Here is a 20,718-nt window from a genome sequence, read left to right as displayed (position 1 = left end):
AAAAAGAAATCTAAAAGGCATCAACATTTGTCGAAACCTGAAGCTTGAGAAAAAAGGAGCGATATTCAGTGATACAAACCGAAGAGAACTTCGTATAACTTCAAATTTGCCCAATGTGCCGCTCCGTTTCTGATATTAATGCTGTAAAACGTTTCATCTACTAGAAATGTCTCTTGAACAACATCAGATAAGAAAAAATTCGCCTTGTCGCCCCTTTCCACCTTAACATCAGTATGCATATTCTCCATAATGTTCTCTATACATTTCCTAAGGTGCTGACAAGGAGTGGTTTGTCCAGAAATCAAGAGCTTCTACAGTTCGTGACCATTTTTTTCGAATTCTCATAACCCTAATGTTTGATCCAGAGGCTATACTGTTGTGAGAAATCAGATGCTCATCATACGGTTAAGGATTAAATGGGTAATTGACTTGTTCGCTTTGAAGGTACCTCATTTATTCAGATTTTTACGTTCTGAAGGCAAGCCCGTCAGATGTCAGCTTAATCTTGTCGTGGAAATGCACACTGCCATTCTCTACGCTCTTCCTTTTGTGATCCTGTTCCTTCTGTTGGCTGGATTGGTGTCATGTCTCCTAATATTGAGAAGAAGGATGGGGCGTCAGTCGCGGAGAATGCGTGACCGTCTCCCGACGTCTTCTGAGCTGCGGAGTAAAAGAATTCCTGTGATCGAAAGCATGGAATTTTGGGTTCCAGGGACAGTGGGCGATGTTGTTGGAATTGAGATTCAACGTTCGCCTCGGCTCATGATGCCGCTCTCTTTTTCGACGCCAAAACAACTTCACAGTGAAAAAGGGGTACGTGAGTAGAATAACTGAAGGATTTTTAGGGCCAAACAGGCTTTTCTTTTAGATAATTTAAGAATTTTGAGAACATTTAGAGATATTCAGATGATAATATCTAAAAAAAACAAAACAAAAAAACAAAAAAAAACAACCGATCGCATAAAAACTAATTTATGTGGTTCATAGAACTTACTCAGTCAACTGTTTATCGTCGTTACCGTTTGTTTGAGGAAGAAATATGACAAACCACCTAAAACATTAAGTAAAAAAATGATCATTTTGGTTCCGTTTGAAGGTGCCTCCATACAATTTCACCACAGGAATCTTGCATTTTGTGCAAATTATGGGATTATTTCGAAAACAGTTTTGAGATGAATTGGAATTTTTCGAAAAAATTTTTTTAAGGCCTTAGAGATAAAATGAAATTTAGGGAAATTGTTTGGAGAATTTCCGGAATGACTTTAAGGCCATTTTTCGGGATTTCTGTCTCCAAGCCTAGAGAGTGCCAAGCCATCTGAATACTTGCTTGCAGCACGCGTAGATTCATGCTAGGCGAGCGTGAATAGCGAATCACGCGTGACAAAGTGACACCTGAACGCAGGTCATCGTTTTCGCTGTTCTGGCTCTTATATCTCAATGCATCACTTAAGATGTCAATTTCTTTCTTCCTCGCGTGCGTGAATCACCATCGCGATCGTCTCGTACACTCTGAAAAACCAAACGGAAATAGGAAATGCCGCCTGTCTCGCCTAATACTTGAATACAGACTTGAGACTTCTTCATGACATTTTGGCCAAACCCCAGCCCTTAAGAGAATGTAATTTATTTTTCCCGCAGGATAAAGATGAAGCCCCGAAGCTTAAATTTTCAATCCAGTATCATAAAGTTAGGTAAGACATCTTTATGACTTAACCATGCGTGAACAATTGCACATGCGCACGGGTGTTGCTCTTTCGCACGCGCGTGTTACTTGCGCCCTTGCCGGACCGGGCGCCTGTGTAGGCTAGAGAGAGCTTTTCGTCCCGCGCTTTTCGAAAAATTTGGATATTTGAGAGAAAATTTCCTCTCGCTTTCGAATCTAGTGGCTTTTTCTTAATGCATTGTGATGACGAATGTCTTATTTATACAGTGGTTTACTGGAAGTTCAGCTTCTGGGCACACAGAACATATCTGTGGGCAGTAGCCTTGATGACGAGTTTTACGACTCGGCCTTCTTGTTCGCTGACGTTCAACTCACTCAGCAGGTGAGAAACTAACAATCACATCCAACCTCGTTCCCAGGGCTTTTCCTTTTTTGAATATTTTGGGGGGCGGGAAAAATATTCAAAAAGGGAAAAGCCCTGGGAACGAAGTTGAATCAGATCGGGGGACTTCCCTCTAAAGGTAACAAACGTGCAACAAACGGGGCACAATTTTCGGACTCTTGAACCTCGAGACTATCAGCGGATTTAAGTGCAACCCTTCAACAGTGTGTAACCTCGGCGAACAGTGATTTACTAAGAGTTGCCTATTTATTATTTTTTTTATTTGATTTTGAAAATTCTGCAAAAATATTCATAACTCGATATGCTACAATTTTTTTCGCAAAATTATTTGACAGTGAGATTGCGTTGCAAATCAAGTCGCCCTCTTTGATGTCAGGATGGTGTATATTGGTGATTGGCCATTGGTTAAACTGTATCAGGCGGTACAAAATTCAGTACCCTAGTTGACTATAGATCATAGTGCCCCCGTATACCCCTTTATTGGTATCAAAGTATCACACTAAACGGACAAAAGGACCAAAGTTGCAAAAACTGCGATCAAACGTCAGATCAAGGCCATGTGTCCATATCCCGCGCAAAAACAAACAACGAATTTCAGCAAAAAATTTTGAAGAAAAAAAGAAACATTCATGGAATTCCCTAAGAGGAAACCAAAAACAAGGCAAGCAAAAAATGTTTTTACTAAAGCCAATCACAACAAAGGAAAAACCAATATAAATTCAAATTTAGCAAGAAACGAGCAAATTGACTAAAGCGCTGGAAAATGAGTGACCAAGACGTGTTTGGTTCTAGTTTGTCATCTGATTGGTTAAGGGGGAGGGGCAAGTTTTCTGAACCAATCACAGAGCGGAGTATCGGAAAACCAATCCAACCCCACAGTACTTAGGATACCCAATTAAAATTGTCTTCCTGCAATCTGTATCGCCTCAGGAGAAGACAAAGCAGAGATTGCGTCTGATGTCCCGTCGCCGGCGCCGACGTCACAAGTCTTTTGAAATCGAGATGAGCTACGAAGAGCTGCGACTTCAGACCCTTCAGTTCTGTGTTATGGGATTCGACGAATACTCACGACAGAAGGTTATTGGTGATGTGTTATTGCCACTTGCCGAACTTGCGCAAGAGGGCATCGACGTAACCAAGGAGCTTGTGATGTGGAGGGATATACAAACGAGGCAGCCGGTATTGAGTACAATCTTTGAACGTTTTGTTATTTCTATCCTTAGTTAGAATAGAAAAAAAGGAATAGCGGAAATTTCAAGGCGGGAAACTGGGTCGGCTCGATTTCTGCTGCAACCTGGGAGTCTTGGACCTGGAGTGCAGGCTCATTTCCCGAACAGCGGCTGCTTATCGAATGTACAGGCGAGTTAGAAAAAAAAATCTAAATGTAAATAGCAGAGATACATGAAGAAATATTAATTCTCAGTAGTCCAGCATTCATGAAAAGACAAACCCATCAACCATCTCTGACATCTCTGAAGGAGAAAAAAAAAAACATGCAGGGGAAAAAATTCTCTCATCAAATTTGGGCAGAAAAAGTTCACTTCGTTTGAGAAATCCTTACCATGTGATAACTCGTCCCCAACAGGCCATTGAATAGATCAGTCGATATGTGCATCCAGCTCTCGCCTTTTCTCGTCTTTTTTGACGACATCTAAATAAAATCTTGACGCTATTATCCTTTTTTTTGGGGGGGGGGGAAGATATATATTAGACATCCATACATCAAAGCTCAGTATTGTTTTACTTCTATCTATTTCCAGGGTTCAACAGATCCACGAGAAAGAATGAGTAACCTCTCCATTATACAAAATACCTTGGCGGCGGAAAACAGTAGTCAGCCAGGAGCTACCGGACAACCAGCTGAACGCAGATGCAGTCAGTCATGAAGGACTTCTTGCTTATTTTGTCCATTTAGAAGAGACCATTTTGTTTTGCTTTTCTTTTTTTTCATTGTTGCTGTTTTGATTGATGTTGCCAACGTGGACATCTGGCTCCGGTTGTTCAAAGGGCAGATAACGCTATCCAACGGATAACGCTATCCAACGGATAACGGTATCCAGCGGATAACGCTATCCAGCGGATAACGCTATCCAACGGATAAATCGCTATCCAGCGGATAAGTGTTACCAAAACGTACTGCGCTATCCACCGGATAGAGATTTATCCAGTGTATAGCGTTATCCATCCTTCGAGCAACCGGGGCGTGATGCATAAGTCACATTTAAGATCAGGGGCGACAGAATACGCAAGTACTTTACAGGGCAAGTAATTTTTCTACCTACAGCGAAGCTAGGAAATGGCTGATTTACATGCTCGTCGCATATCTTAAAAGGTATCTGATCGTTTGCAGTCTGAATCTACAGCATGCAGGACAGGCTTTATCTTTTTGGGTTGTTCAGACGAACGGAGGCGCGGCGGGCGCTAATCACTTGCAAGTGAAAGAGTTCCTCCTCTCGCGCGCACGCGCAGCTCGCGTTTTAATTACAACTCGTGCTTTTACCAATTTTGGGCAGCCTTCCGTGAAAATCTAATCGATGATTATATGAATTGGAAATGTATAAACCCCCTTCTGGGCTTAGGGTGGTTATCTAACCAATCAATACTGCACATGCGTAGTCGATAACCGAAGGTAGACCTCCAGCAACGAAGTGATTAGTGGTTCCATTTTAAGCTTCCCTTTCCGTTTTGAGGTTTGTTCTGAATCGTTTTTCCTTACTTGCTGAGACTGGAAGCTTCCTTCACTTGAGTTTTATCCTTGTCATTTCAGATCCTCTTCAGTGATTTGTCGCGTGCAAGGCAGCCATCTTAAAACCGGAAATCTTTCCTTCTCACAGAGTGTTAAATAGTTTAGGCTTCAAACACGCTAATCTCGCAGGATCGTGATCACGAAAACAGCACCTCCACGAAGTTACATTTGCTAAACTGTTTAATTTTAAGAACGAAATTGACATCGTTTTAAACCTAGATTTACACGGTGAAATTTTTAATTGTAGTTGATTAAAACTTGAAATAACAAAATAAAGCTCTAATCCATCTCCATGCCTAAATAAACATTCTTTTGTTGTGACTGTTGAGCTGCGAACAAAGCAACCTTGAATTGGTTAAAGACGTGTTACTGAGAACACCTGATCAAACCGGAAATGATAACAAAGCCTCCACTTGTTGGTCGGGGAGGCCTGAGGGAAAAATTAAAAAAATAATAATTTTGAATGATCAAGATTAATATTCGACTCAGTCATTAAATCTTCTATGCAACTTTGACTCGAGGATCCATAAGTTTGTTGGAGAATATTTCAGCATGATCCTCATCGATATGCTGTTGGACTTGGAAATCTAATTTATTTGACTCTGGCTGCACCAAAGCATCTCTTTCCAATGGAAGAATCTAAAATTTCTCGTCGCTTTCTCATTTCAAACCGTTTGTTATCGCCTTGCATTGTTCTGCAATTTTAAGGCAAATTGAGATGATCAGCCGCGCTAAAATAAACTCCGAGTCAAATCTCGCAGCCTCTTACCATGAATTACACAGCATTCGAAAAACATTAAATCAAAAGCAACAATTCATAAAAATAATTACAATATTTCGAAAATTTCTATTTGGTTCTTGATCTCGTTCAAAATTCCTATGGCTTAGTTCTGGGGAATTTTAGCTTTTCGATCGATCATTCGATTGTTTCGTACATCCGAGGCTCGTACTTTTCGAGTAGAGCCCTCGAGAAATTTGAATTTCTGTAACAGTAGCTGTAATCCCTTTCAGTCGGTTTCTAAGGGACTTTGGCTCCTGGTTTACTGAACGATTTACCGCTGTTAGACAGGGATGGACGTAGCTCCAATTAAGTGCATTGTTTGGGTTTTCTTTTTTGTCTAGTTTTGACACATGACGAACGAAGTGCATAAAATGCAAATATGTGTATTGTATTTCAGCCAATCAGCGAACGAGATTTCAATAGATTTACGGGTAATGACTCTGTTATTTAACACTGGCTCGCGGCTCGCGAGTTCGTAATATTTTTACATCCCTGAGAGAATTCATGTTCTTGAGTGTTTTACATAAATCAACTTTCCATCTCGCGTAACCAGTTATGCGCGCCATAATCGATGGTCGAAAAATTATTTTCGCGTCGCGATCAGCGATGTCTCTTTCCACAAATCGCCAAACGTTATAAATAGCCTCCTCGAATTATTGTTACTGTTTATACACCGTTTCAGTTAAATTCGGGCCAGCGAAAGGAAATAAATTTCCCATATAAAACCCTACCTGACTATTATGTTTAAATAATGAAAAAGCTGCATTTTTAAATTCTTACACGTTTTGTCTGTTCAATTTCGATAGAAAAGAGCTAACTCATAAATCCAGAAGCGTGAAGCGACAATATTTCCTGCGGTAATTTGAGATTTGAGGCAAACACAGTACTTGGTTTTCCCGTCTCGCTTCTAAGTTCCTAATCTTCAAGGTATTTCATTTAAAATTTGATTATCTTTCCAATGGATTCGTCTTGTAAAGGTGTTTGAAAGACCGTGCAATATGTTAGGACTGTCTCAGTACTGGTTGTCCAAGTCTATCATACTGTGATCTAGTGTATTTTTAGACCAACTGTAGCGGGCAAAACCACTCGATCTGTAGTGTGTTTTTTTTCAAGTTCCTCAAACAACGCCGAACGCACTGTGATCGATGCAAACTTTTCAAATCGAAATCGTCCCGCTCGCGTCACCAAATCCTGCCAAAAAAATCACGGGGAATGCCTTAAAACTTTAAAAACATCAAGGTTTGCTAAATTTACATAGAGTACAACCATGGGTTTTCCTTTAGGTCCAATTTTTTACCAACCGGCGAATTTCAAGACGAAATTTTTTCTGGGTCAGGCTAGCTTTTGGTTCGTGATCCGTGCAGATAATTTAAGAGAATTCTCAAGAAAGAAAATTGTTGCCTATGAAACTTTTCCAGTCGCAACTGACGCGAATTTGGGGGGAGGAGTAATGAGATGAAAGTGGTAATTCTTCACCGTAACTCGTGGCGTAGCGAGTCAGTTTACTTTTGATTATTTCACGAGGCATTGTTTTACAATTCTGTGACGTCACGTACCACATGCGCCTTATGCTTTCCTTCGCCCTTCTTTCCTCAATATCGCACCAAACAACCCTAAAAGGTAAATTTTCACGTTGATTCCAAGTTTCGCCGCTTTTATCAATACCCCATAGTATTGGAAACTTCAGAGACTCTCCAGTTGTTCATAAACTCGCTTCACTCACGTGTTGCAGTATTTCCAGAGCTCGCTTTTGCAGGTTTCCTAAGCTTTCGAGAGTTAAAATTCCCTCCAAACGCCATCCAAAATGGCTGTTTTTGTCTCTATTCGACGAAGGCCAGATGATGCGTAGAGGACAGGCTTAAAGTTCAAGAAAAGATTGGAAGCAAATCAAGAACGACTTTTGCCGGTAAGAACTCGATTTTAATGTATTTCCAGGCTTCCTATCCTGACCAAATAGTTTGTAACTTTCCTCTGCGTACTTCGTTGTAATTTTGTCGTTAAATTCAGGGCGGGGAATTACTCGGCGAAGCAAATCGCTTTTGCAAGCCTTTTTATGAGCTTTTCCAACTCTGGTCGACGGAACAATACTCTGAAGTAGTTTTTCTAACAGTTGTAAATAAACATGGGTATTAACTACGCATAATACGTCTCGCACGGCTCGATATTCTTGAGTCATCGTTTGCACGCATTTCGTGGTCACCAACATATCTAGTTAAGCCATTGTTTCGTCCGTTGACATCGTATTTCTAATCCTCAGGCATAGCCGCGAGTTCGAAATACCTCGCTGTCCTGGAATGGATCCTAGAGACGTCCCAAATCACAGTCCCGCACATACACACAGCTTTTTCGACGGCAATCCAGGTGAGCGTTGAGTTTACCATCGTTTTGTTAAACGTTTTTTTCCCTACCGGTACTTCGCCGTCTTAAAACAATTGTCGGAGAGATTTCGTTTTCGTTTGTTTAAGATCTTCGAAGGTAAACTCCCTTGTAATCCACCTAATTGCTGTTAAAGTTTCCAGAGTTCAACCGCGATGCAAACTGGTCGTTTACTGTTTAACCTTTTGTTTTCAGGCCATGCTAACACGGTGCTTCGCTCACCTCCATTACCCCACGATCCCTCTTATGGAATGCATCCTAGTGCATTTTCTATGATGGGTAGAAGACCAGGATTACCAGATTTCAGAGGGTCTATAGACCCCATTCTAGGTTCTCAGAGCAGTTTGACGTCCCCTGGAGGATTGCATGGGTCACTCAGTGGTCCTGGGAGTACTGGCTGGTGGTTGCCCCCCCATCCACGCTCACATGGAATCACACCAGAATACTTCACTGGTCATCTTGGAGGAAGTTGGCTTTCTCACGAGCATGAGTGTGCTATGGCAAATCACGAGAGATTGGAGGAATGTCTCTATCCATCTGCCAGGCCAAGGAACTCTTTAATGAATGGGGTGAATTCCTCTGGGGTGTTTGGAAGTGGATCAGGAATCTTTTACCCTACCCCGTCAAGTCCACAATCCATGCATGGTTTTGTCCATCAGGCAAGTCCTACAACAAGCGTGTCAAAAAGTGGACTATCTCATTGGAGTAGCCATGGCAACCATGATGGTAAGAGTCTTCTTGACTTAGGTGAAAGTCGTGATATAGATATGATTCCACGTTTAAACAGGAAATTGAGCAATTGCAGTGAAGATGGTAATAACAGAGACAGTGATGTAAGGCCCAGTGATACAACATTACATCATAAAGAAAGAACAAAGGATACAAAAGTTGAAAGGACAAAAACCAACAACAGCTTTTCTGAAAATTCAGATGCAAGATCTGAAAATGTGATGCATTCTAATTCAAGCAGTGAAAGCAATAGCTCACATAACCAAAGACAATTGGATCTTTCTCTACACAGTGAAGTTAGCAACATTCCAAGTCAGCAGAGTACTTTGTCATTAAAAAGTGGTGATACTAAATCATTGCCCAGAGTTATTGATGAAAACCACAAACCTCCCAGTGTTGTGTCAGTTGCTGAAGCAAGCAAGGCCATATCAACTCCTCCAAGGATACAGAAGGTGAAATCAGGTCCTCCTCCACGCTTGCAAGTACCACAATCAATTTTAAACAAGACAGAAGGAATTGTTCCCACCAATCCTGAACCACAAGTGAAAGCAGGAAAAGACATTCAAGCCCTGCTTAGAGAGGAAATGCTGAAGCCAAGCAAAAAAGGGACTACAAACTCAACAAATGCTAAACCTAAACAGTCTAAAGCAGAAATAGTGCAGAATATTGCTGTTAGTGATCTTCCGGAAAACAAGTTGAAAGCTGCAACTTCTGAGCAGAAACCACAGAATACCTTGAAAGGTTCGTCTGTTATTTCAAAGCCTACATCTGGTACTCCCCCAAAACAACCCAAAATTCCATCTGGTAAACCTCCTTTAATCGCGCATTTCCGTGACGTGAAGGATAATAAGGATAGTAGTGATGACGATAGTGACAGTAGTAATGTTAGTAGTGGCAGTGAGAGCGGCAGTGGTAGTGAAGACGAAAGTGATGAAGGCGAGGATGGTGAGAATGAAGAAGATAGCAGTGGCAGTGATACTGACACTGATGGCAGTGATGATGAAGAGGAAGGAGGTGAACAACATGATGATGATGATGATGATGAAGATGACGATGATGTTGCTATGGATACCCAGGAAAGTGGGGCATCTTTTGAAGATGCCTCTCTTTCACACAAAAGGAAAGCAGATCCAAGCACTCCAGGTAAAGTGTTTTTCTCTTTTTTTCTCTTTTTTTCCTGTTTTTCTTTTTCATTCTTTTTCTTTACTTTTAGGTAAATTATTCTTTTAAGAAAGTGATCAGACATTAGTCAAGAAAGTACATGTGAAATGTTGTGTGAAATCAAGCCTTGAGTGACTTATGATACACATTCAAACTCTCCCTTTGGCTCATAAGGGAATAGAAGAAAATATGAAAGGAGAATCTTGAAGTCTATCAGAAGCCACAGAAGAAATTTTTTTGTATGCCCCCCCTTAAAGTATAAAAGGCAAAGTATCAATGTATCCATTGAAAAGCAGAAATCTTATTTTGCTTCAGTCAGATTGCTTTTTACACATCCCATATTTGAACCACATTTTATAAAGTACCTTTTGTTCTGTGGTTGTCTGTGTAAAGATAAAATTTCAGGAAAATATGGCTACATGGACCAGTTGCAAACTATTAAGAGAGACAAATTCACAAATCACTGGCAACAGTCAAAAAATCAATTTGGCTCATATTCCAGTATCAGGTAGGCCTCTAGGTAAAACAAACCAAGACATATATAGTTTGTTGGAAAATTCTTTTGTTTTCGAGAAATCGATAAAACTCAATTTATGCATAATTAGCGTCATTTGAAGGTCAAATTGAGCCCATTTTTGGAGGCCTCATTTGTACTATGAGTAATGAAGTGGGCATATTGTCCATGTATCAACATTGTTGGGTCTTTGGAAAACAGCTGCTGTGCTCAATATCAAGTCAAACTCGGTGAACATACCAGTGAATGAAAAATGAGCCAAATGCCCTGCTATTTCCTTGACACGCGACAGCAAAGGTACTATTCACCTATCCCCTTTTCTGTCTTTTGGATTGTAGCCACAATCATCCACAACAAGAGATTTAAACAAATTTCCATTCTTCAAAATATTTAAAATCAGATCAGTTGTTTACTTGTCGCGCGCTAAGTTTATCAGATGAAATTAATAGTGAAGTTACGTTTTATTGCTAATTGCCTATAAGTAGTAACAAATCCAAAAAATATATATGAATTTTTATCTGAACACAAAACCTCTCATTCCACTTATTTGGAAAATATTTCCTGCAACTTTTCAAGTTAAGAAATTTCAAACCACTTGCTTACTAGGAATATAGATCGAACAATTGCGTGACGCATAAATCACGCAGTGACAACCATGTCTACTCATTTCTACAAAACGAATGCTTTCAGAGAAAACATAAACAACTTCTATCATGTTGTAAGTACTTCGAAGACGTTATTTACATCATTCAAGCACTCATTATTACCACTAACTGCAAATGATAAACAAAGGCGGTCTTTTCTTTTTTGTCGCTGACTTCGCCAAAGAGTGAAATTTCTATGAATTTAAAGCCTTTGTATGCATAGTAGCACAAAAACCCCAGAAAAACAACACTACAAAATCATTTCTACTTCTCATATCTCAAATATTAAACGTTTATTTCACTTAGCACATTTTTTGAAGCTACCCTACTTTTCACATGGCACTTCAGTAAATAGATAGAAAAATCTGTATTTTATTTTAAATTGAAATAGTGATTGTACTTTTTTGTGAAAACAGAGGGGAGATATTAATTTAAAAGTCTGTGGAATAAGTAAGTTTTTCAATGCTTTAACAAGTACAAATGAGGCCTCCAAAAATGAGCTAAATTCGACCTTTGAATGACGCTAATCATGTGTAAATTGAGTTTTATCAATTTTTTCGAAAACAAAAGAATTTTCCAACAAACTATATATGTCTTGGTTTGTTTTACCTAAAGGCCTACCTAATACTAGAATATGAGCCAATTGGATTTTTTTACCGTTCCCGGTGAATGTTTGATTTTTCGTGACAACCTCTCTTAAAAGCATGTACTTCCTTCCCAATTGAATTTTCAATATTTTTAATGAGTTGAAAATTTAATAAATTAAATATTATTTCAAGTTTCCTTATTTTGATATTTTAATGACAGACAGAATTACTGAAAACAACAACAAAAAATTGAGACCCTGGCAGTATTAATAACTATGATTTACATGTGAATATATTTCTGTATTTCTAATTTTGTAACGTTAAATATTTTTAATGTAAGGATGTGTAGTTTACATGATTCAAAGTTTTAACATCTTCAAAAAGCAACCTTTTGTAATAAAGTTTTGAGGTACCACATAGCAACGCCATACTGGAGAGCAAGCACTCCAGTGATCTCAGACAAAATAGAGATCACTGAGGTCTGCATTCAAGCAAAGAGTACAGCGGATAACAAGTTAAAGGGTATCCCAATTCGAGAAATCTTGTAAGTTTTAATCAACAGCTTCCCTGGAGTGTATCAGTGAAAAACGAATTTTGGTGTGATTTTGCTGCTGATACACTCTGGGGAAGCTGTTTATTACTTCTTACTGGATTTCTCAAATTGGGATACCTTTTGACCTGTTATCTGCTGTATTCCTTGTTTGTATGCAGACCTCTGTGACCTCTATACTGTCTAAAGTCACTGGAGTGCTTGCTCTCCAGTATGGCGTTGCTATGCAGTATCTAAGCACGTGATCTCTAGCTGCAAAAGGCCTATTAAAGAACGGAGGCCATTATTGAGATACTAGTTAACAATTGGTTCATGCTTTAGCATGCACTATCAAGTTATGGAGCACGCGGAAAGTTTGGAGAGCACAAAAGAAGCATAAGAGTTGCCCGAGGTGATAGCCGAGGGCAACTCTAGCTTCTTGAGTGCTCTTCAAACCTCCCACGTGCTCCATAACTCGATAGTGCACAGCTGAAAGCATGAACCAATTGTTTTAGAACATAGCCGGTGGAATTGTGCATCAAATCTGACGCGAAAAACGGACAACAATAACAGTTGAAGTGAATCATGACGTTGCTGATGCCAAGTCTCCTTTTGCTTCGTTTTTCTCTTTTTCTGCCTCATTTAAGAACTCTAGCCCAAGGGAAAAGGTCGAAACATTGTCTTCGTTTTCGGACTAGTAGGCCGAGTTTCTGTTTGTATCCATTATTGTCCCGAAATATATTATTTTCCCCAGCGCTAACAATGGCTGCTCGCGCGAAAAAAAAAAATTTCTGGAGAAGTCGGATTTGCTGACGCTATCAGCATGCACTATCGGGATTTTGAGCACGCTTACGTATAATGAATTTGATTGCGCGACTCTGCCAGCTATGTTCTAATACTAAATGTAACTTCTGTTTAAAATGATATTATTAAATCTCTGTATCTGCATGTAGGCCAAAGTAAAAAAAAAGATTTTTGAATGATTCTCACTGGAATGATTGATTTGTCTTGTGGACAGATTTGAAATATTGATTACTTAAATAGTTATTTTTTTTCTTGATGAAATGATAGAATTGATAGAATGAAAGATAAAATATTAATGCGTAATTTCCTGATTCCTGATTTAAATACTTTCCTACTATGTTTATCTAGTTTTTAATTAACTCTCTCACTCCCAAGATGTCAACAGCAATTCTCCTAAAACTGTAACTGTCTGCTTTACATCTCTTATAATTTGTGTTCTAAGATTTAGGTGTTGGATCAAATGTTAATCATCTTGTTGATATTTTTCTCTGTTCTCATCACTTGTCTGCTCTATGTTGTTTTGATATTGTAAGGAGAAATTCTGTTTTGGTCACTTTTGGGAGTGGAAGGGTTCTTGGGTATGTTCATTATTTTATTTTACATATTAAGCTTATTATAATAGAGTCGGTTAATATGGTATTTGCAGGCACTCCAAGAAAGAGGCGCCGAGCTGTAAGTGAAGAAGATGCCAAGATTCCTCTGGCCAAAGGGTAAAAATGGGCTGCTTTGATTTTTGTCATCTGATTATTTTACCATTCTTATTAATTCACTTTAAGAAAACCCTTTTGCTTGTTGCTAGTGTCATGAAGTTCCTCATTATTATTATTATTATTATAATGATACAATGTAATTGAAAGGAAGTAAAAATAATTCAAATCGGATATGAATTTCTAGATGGAGACGGCAGACCCGCTTGCGACAAGTGGGAACAGCTGGTGGTCTAAGAGGAGATGTTTACTATTTTGCTCCTTGTGGCAAGAAACTGCGTACATATCCTGAAGTTACACGGGTGAGTGGTAACTTACTCAAGTCTTGCATTGCCATTTCTTTTAACACTCAACAGAAAATTGCTTTATTCTGTTAAGCTAACCTTGCAGTTTTGTTTGGTTTCATGCCCTCTACCTATTTTGCCAAAAACATTCTCCTTATTAAGATAGGAATATCTTCTTTTTTTTTTTTTTTTCCAGTACCTTAACAAGAATAGTATCACTGATGTTACCACAGACAACTTCAGCTTTAGCACTAAACTCCATATTGGAGAGTTCTTGGAATGTAAAGAGGTATGGTGTTGCTTGTAATCAAACATGATTCATTTGGTTTGTAAATTCATTATGCTTCTGGAGTCTTACAGCCAATAGGGTTATGGTAGAAGTTAGCTGGGACAAGTACCATAAATTCTCTAATAAGCCCCCCAGAAGGGCTTATTTATTTCAGGTACTTTGGGGGGCTTAAAAGAGGGGGAGCTCATTAATTAAGACAATAAAGAACTCAATTTTTTTATCTAACTCTCTTAATGGACCTTTTTTAGCCATGCTATATTTTAAGTATCGCTCTGTAATTTCCATATACCATATTCTATGGATGCCAACATGATAACATCATTCAATCACCATAATTAATTTAAATACCAAAATTACGGTACTTGAATAAATTTATCGTACTCATTGACATGGAGTGTTATTTTGAATTTTTGTTGTTTGAGGGGGAGGGGTGGGGGGCTTAATAGAGGAGGGGGGGAATAATAACTTCCTTCCTCTAAAGAGGGGGGGGGCTTATTAGAGGATTTATGGTACTTACTCATTTTTTTTTTGCCAAAATTTCTCTTATTTATTTACCAGGGGTCTATGTTTGAGCCTTTGGCAGAAGAGGAAGTGAAACGAAGAAAGCAGGAAGAAGATGAAAAGAACAGAGCAAAGATGGAAAAACTCCACAAGAAACAAGAGAAGAAACAAAAACAAGCAGGTAGGAAAAGCTTTTTTCTTTTTTCTTTTTTCTTTCTTTTTACCTGAGGCCAAAGGTGTGAAGGCCAATGCACACTCATGGAATAATTGTTAATTATTACTTTTACTAATTCATAGGGTTATGATTCAGTCAAAATGTTTCCATTATTATATATACCATGTTGATGGTGGTATTAGGACCAAGTGCAGTCCAATTCAGTTTGTAATCTTATGAGTGATTCATGGATGACCATGAAGCTGGAGTCCAGTGTGCTTATCGTGATTACTGACAGAATTGGATGACAATGAAGTCCTGTTACCAATTAATCAAAACTATGACAAAATTCTACAGAGAAACTAGACATTGGTTATGCATTTTCGTTAGAAAAAAAAATTGCAACATTTAACTCAGGAAAATGCCTTCTGTCCACTTACACTGGAATGACATATACACTGTCTTATTAGTGCTCATATTGGGCTGGTCATGACCAATCATGTTCAAGAATTTTGTTTTAGTCTTGACTATAATTGTTATTACTGTTTAACAACAAAGGTGTCGATGCTTGTGATACTGAACATGCTGAGGAAAAAGTTTAGGTTTCTTGAATTTTTGCAATTGGCCTGACACTTTAACTCCTAAGGTTTCATTGTTAATTCTCTCCTCTAGCTGCTGTACATTTTCTTGTAAATTAGGTAGGAGAATTTGGTGTTAGATCAAAGTGACAACCTCTACCTGTTAAATTTAAGTATTCTTGTTACTTGTTTGCAAGGTAATTAGTTCTTATTAACTGAGCAGGAGGTCTGTATGGGAGAATCTTGACCGGGGTTGCAGTGAGGTCTGTACCAGCGACCGAGGTCAAGATTCTCCTATACAGACTGACCTAGCTCAGTTAATAAGATGTTTATTATATGGCTGTGTCTTGTATGCCAATTTTTTTATATTCTTTGTACCTTTTTTTTCTAGACCAGTCTAGATACCATTCTAGATGGGAAAATCTAGACCAATTTCAATACTGATTTCAGCCAATCAAATTCATGAATTCGGTAGTTCCCAGTCCTAATGAGACACAGCAATATAATAATGTACAGTTATTAAAGGGAGAAGTTACATCTTAATTACTTCTGGGAGTTAAAGGGGTCATACTAGTTTTGAACTAGTGATTCGGATCCCTCCAGTATTTTCCTCGCAAAATTGAAAAATGTAAGTTTTGGTGAAGATATGGGCTTCGAAATTACAAAAGAATTGCATGCGATTGGGTAACATTTTTTTGTGGATGTTACCTGAAATTCTATGACTGCTGTTAGAAACAAAAGACAAAACCTGACTCTTAGGTAAGGGGTGTAATTTTTGCTCCAAATTTGACTAAGTGAAAGTGATTTCAATCTTTCAATTTTCAATCTGATTTTAATCAGAGATGTTGCAGAAGGCAGCTGAAGCTAAACTTGTAAGAAAGGCTCAACGGCAAGCTGCTGTGGATGCCGCTAAGCTGGCCAAGAGAGAAAGAGGTTATTTAAGACTAATGTTGTTAATGAATATTATCCATAGGACTGTCTGTGATACAGGTTAGGGTGTAGTGGCACAAACTGTTGGACACTAATTTGCATCAAAATTTGTTAAGACTGAATTTGAAATTAGCAGTGAAAGAATTTGGTGAAAATTCAGACCACCCTTACCTGTGCAAGGCATTCTATGTGAATTTATTGTAATCATGTTAATAACAAATTTTGAGAGCTCAAAGTTGTTTCTTTGAAACTGAAGTTTGGTGCAATTGCATAGTTCTGCTGGCACAAACTGATGCCTAAGAATCCACTAACAATCTTTGATCATGCTTTCTTTGTTGATCAAACCTTGTGCTGGTAGCCAAGCTTGTATGCTCATCAAAATCCTGTAAATATTTAATGAACCCTTCAAAATTAAAAAAAGTTTGTTATAAACATGATTGCAATGAATTTTTCCTAGGCAGCATATGCCATCAGCAGCATAATGTGATGGCGTATGTATTCTAATCTAATTCCCTCAAGTGTGTCTTCTAAATGGGCCTTGAACTGAATTCATTTATCAGTTAATCAAAACCTGTTTCCAAGACATGCTTGCCCGTTAATGTTGTATTTTCCTTTTGGCCATGTTTGACCATTTCATTTCAGAAATGGCCCAAAAAGCAGCTGCCGTTAAACGGCTTGAAAAAAATCAACGTCAAGCTGCTCTGGAAGCAGTTAAGATGGCCAAAAGAGAGAGAGGTTTTTATCCAATTCACATCTTTATCATTTGCTGGCATTGCTTTACCTCTTGCAACCCATTACTGATGCAATGAATGCTGTAGTTATAGGGGTTTCAATAATGTTTTAAAGGTGACTGCTGATTGTGTGACTAATGGCTGTTCTGAAGGTGAAATCTAAACATGAGAGTCTGCGTGCAGGCCAAACAGACAGCACTGAAAGGGTTTTACAGGCAGCAAGAGACTGACAGTGACCAGCTTTTATCCAAAAGCTTTGAGTTACCTCTGTATTTAAGTAGTTGTTGCCTCTACTTTTTTGACACTCAAATTTGAATTGTACTACATTGAGGTTCTGGTTCTATGCAGCAGCTGTGTTTTCATCTCAGGTCAATTGGGTGTCTTTGATGATGAAAGGATTGCCTGTGATGTTCCTCTCCTTACATAGGATAGTTTATTTGGATTTGGAACTTGTAATAAGTTTATTTATCTGGTAATAACAGAATGTTGACTTCACTCTTACACCTAGAAATGTTTTTCATTTATTTCCTCGTAGCAGAGGCAAGAATGCGGAACAAGGCAATGAAGAGAGAAGCCCTTCTGGCAGCACGAGAGGCTAAAAAGGAAAGGGGTTAGTATTATAGTTATTACTTTTAATTTCAGGTATTAAAGCAGGGTTCTGCCTTTCAGATGTTAACCGGTTAGATTTACCACCTGTTGTACCTCGTATTAGTATCTAAAGTTGCTTGGAATTCTGGAAAATGCAACAGGTAAAAATCTTCCTCTACTGGTTTGAAAATTTCTTTTACCTGTTGTGCTTTAAGTAAGGGAGAATGTTGTTTACTCTTTTACTCTTAAGATCTTATTAGTAATTTTCCTTATTGACTGCCACACAAGGAGAAATTCTGCCTTGGTCACTCATGGAAGTTAAAGGGTTAAACGCAAGAAAATTTTTAATTTTGTTATTCATTCATTGTTTTCAGTGAGGATGCTTGCGGAACAGAAGCGACTTGCTAAGGAGAGAGCTCGAGAGCAGAGACAGCAGGTGAGTGCAAACCATCTCTTCAAGTCTTAACTCTTGGATCATTTCCTTGGACTGCACCCTGTCATGGTAAAAGGTGTTGCCACTGGCTCATCTTGGGCAATGATGGTGTAACACTGGGTTGTTTAGTGGAATTTCTGGAAAACCTCCCTTTAAGTGGCTGTGGAGGTGCTCTCTTGCACAGATGAAAGGATGCTGTGTCCTGGGAGACTCTATTTGAGTCTTTATCCTGTCCTTTTTGTTAGCCATTTGGCAATTTTGGCCATGATAGCCCTCCCAATACTGCCTCTAAAGGTGGTCTTGGCAAATGCACTTACAACAACATTTTTATACTTGTTGTTTCAGGCTCGGCGAAAGAAAAAAGAAGATGCTGCTAATGCTAAGTATGAGGATGCTATGAAAAAAGCAAAGGTTAATGAATTATGCTTGGCTTTGAGAAGTTGTACTGTAGTAATAGGGTAGAATTACTTCATTTTTGTCGTCAAACATTGGGTGTCTTTATTCTCCTGTGCATTGTTAAGATTTCTGTGGTAGTTCAGCGTCTTGCTCATGACATCAAGATATCTCTATTGTGAAAAGGTTGTGGTTATTGCTGGTGGTGAAAACATCAGGTTAAGTCATACTTAAGCCAAGTGAATCATCAAGCTGGAGCTTATCCTGCCTTTCTTAACATGAAGCAACTAGAACTATCACTATTTCTTCGTGGATGGCATGGCAGTCCATCACAAGATTACCCTCCAACCTCATATCAGACTTAACCGACAATTTCAGGGTTGTGGTCTAGCAGCACCTGGTGGCCCCTGGCACCCTACTTTAGCTCTTGGGTGACTTGGGAATTTTAGTTTTTTTTCATATAAAAACATGTGCTGGGCACCCTGTATTTCAAAGTTTCAGAGCGCAGGGCTCCCTTCAGTTTTTCTTAGAGCACAGCCTTGAATTTGCCAGTATCCATTTATAGACGAAGGGCTAACACTCGAAACGTCAGCTTTTATAATCTTAACAGTGGCCAATTTACCATTTCAACTTTGTTGATAAATTCAAATTATTTTGTTGCCCCCACCGACGCAGCCCCAAACAGTTTCTTTACAAACTATCAGCCTTTATCCATTTATAGAGGTTTTGCATGGCAGCCATGTTGCATGGCAGGAACAATGAAAATATTTTGCATAAGAAAGAAATTTTTTTCCCATGGGAAAAATAATCTATTGTTCCTTTCATGCAACGTGCCTGCTGTGCAAAACCTCTATACACCTGGGTGGAGAAAGGCACTGTGAGAGTTGTCTTGTACAAGGACACAACACAATGTCTTGGCCGGGTCTCAGACCCAGGCCTCTCAACCCAGGCCTCTCAACCCAGGCCTCTCAACCCAGAGTCCAGTGTACTGACCATCAGGCCAAGGTGTCTCCCACTAAAGATACATAAGTAATGGAGTATTATCTTTTGTCTCATAATGTGGCCACTTGATGTGGCTTCTGCTGTTTTTACTGTATTCTGCTTGTCTTTGTTAATCAGGCAATGGAGATGAGTGGTTTGATCAGACAAATGACAAGTAATCATTCCTAATTTCGTTCTTTATCCCAGGAAAGGGAACTTAAACGTCAACAAGCAGTTCTTCTCAAGCAACAGGAAAAGGAACAGAAAAAGCAGCAACAAATGATGATCAGAGCTATTGAATCTCAAAGGAAACAGGAGGTGTGCTTAGGCCAACATGATGTAAACAAAAATATGAACTAGTAGTTTATATAGAAGCCTAAGACATGAGTGATAGGCCAACATGTGGTGCACAGACATGCTTGGCACAGGTATTGAGACAGACCCCCAGATAGGCAATGCAATCAGACCTGTACTAACAGAAAGACAGACCATCAGACAAACAAAAAGAGAGAGGGAATGACTGTCCAGCATAGACACAAAGACAGAAATTAACAAAGAGACAAACAGAGGTACAGAGTAAAGAGGGACAGATTGGCATCAGACAGACTGACCAACAGACAAACTGACAGAAAGACAGACATGAAAAGAAAGAGGGCAAGGATGAACAACAGACACTCAGACACAGGTCAGCACAGACACTCAGACACAGACATGCCGAAAGACAGATAGTCAGGCAGACAGACCAGACAAACAGATCAGACCAGACAGACAGACAGACAAGACCAGACAGACAGACAGACAGGAAAAAAAGAGAGACCAGCAATCTAACATTGACAGACAAGTGGACAAAGGGACTGGCAGACACGCGGACAGACGGGTCAGCTAAGAGACTGATTGACCAGTAGTTGTGCAGAAAGACAGATGGTAAGGCAGACACACAGATAGACAGACGAACCCAGAGACAGACAGAGGTACAAAGGGACAAGTCAGCAACCAGACAACCTGACCGCCAGACAGACAGAAAGACAGACAGACTGGCATCACAGCTGAATGATATGGGATCATTCACCAAACCTGTTAAATTGTGTATGGTAATGAAATGATAACACTCTCTGGTTTGTTTTCAGGAACGTGAGAGACTTAAAGAAGAAAAGAAGATGGAAAAGAAGTTACAGAGAGAGAAAAAGCTTGTAAGAATTAGGAACTTTGTGT

At 39.1% G+C, this 20,718-nt stretch overlaps 2 protein-coding genes and 1 long non-coding RNA gene across 7 annotated transcripts in view; 2 read left to right on the top strand and 1 right to left on the bottom strand.

Annotated features, from left to right (window-relative positions):
- Window positions 1–490: 490 nt before the first annotated feature.
- Window positions 491–3,745, top strand: LOC148718343 (synaptotagmin-10-like). The gene is made up of 4 exons (XM_088741445.1): window positions 491–813; window positions 1,639–1,691; window positions 1,931–2,045; window positions 2,997–3,745. Exons 1-4 carry the CDS (start codon window positions 517–519, stop codon window positions 3,291–3,293), a joined length of 762 nt encoding a protein of 253 aa, XP_088597571.1. The 5' UTR covers window positions 491–516; the 3' UTR covers window positions 3,294–3,745.
- Window positions 3,746–4,974: 1,229 nt separating this feature from the next.
- On the bottom strand, window positions 4,975–7,285 carry LOC148718342 (uncharacterized). The gene is made up of 2 exons (XR_015994098.1): window positions 7,150–7,285; window positions 4,975–6,784 (listed from the first exon to the last, which is right to left on the bottom strand). It is a non-coding gene; the product is annotated as an uncharacterized LOC148718342 (long non-coding RNA).
- LOC111320831 (bromodomain adjacent to zinc finger domain protein 2B) overlaps window positions 7,181–20,718 on the top strand; it is a 28,495-nt gene continuing 14,957 nt past the window's right edge. For 2 of the 5 annotated variants that reach the window (XM_022923532.2, XM_022923531.2), the window contains exons 1-14: window positions 7,205–7,499; window positions 7,851–7,954; window positions 8,165–9,841; window positions 13,584–13,647; window positions 13,832–13,946; window positions 14,125–14,217; window positions 14,776–14,899; window positions 16,291–16,383; window positions 17,023–17,115; window positions 17,647–17,721; window positions 18,074–18,135; window positions 18,478–18,543; window positions 19,714–19,824; window positions 20,634–20,696. In XM_022923532.2, the coding sequence (XP_022779267.2) occupies window positions 7,888–7,954; window positions 8,165–9,841; window positions 13,584–13,647; window positions 13,832–13,946; window positions 14,125–14,217; window positions 14,776–14,899; window positions 16,291–16,383; window positions 17,023–17,115; window positions 17,647–17,721; window positions 18,074–18,135; window positions 18,478–18,543; window positions 19,714–19,824; window positions 20,634–20,696 (2,703 nt within the window). In that variant the 5' untranslated portion in view covers window positions 7,205–7,499; window positions 7,851–7,887. Of the gene's footprint in view, window positions 7,500–7,850; window positions 7,955–8,164; window positions 9,842–13,583; window positions 13,648–13,831; window positions 13,947–14,124; window positions 14,218–14,775; window positions 14,900–16,290; window positions 16,384–17,022; window positions 17,116–17,646; window positions 17,722–18,073; window positions 18,136–18,477; window positions 18,544–19,713; window positions 19,825–20,633; window positions 20,697–20,718 lie in introns of all 5 variants that reach the window. The other 3 variants (XR_015994093.1, XM_022923534.2, XM_022923535.2) reach the window with 3 other exon arrangements.

The sequence above is a fragment of the Stylophora pistillata genome, chromosome 12, assembly GCF_964205215.1.
Source record: "Stylophora pistillata chromosome 12, jaStyPist1.2, whole genome shotgun sequence".
NCBI lineage: Eukaryota > Metazoa > Cnidaria > Anthozoa > Scleractinia > Pocilloporidae > Stylophora > Stylophora pistillata.
Note: the sequence above shows the minus strand (reverse complement) of the source record. Positions and strands in the feature narration are given on the sequence as shown.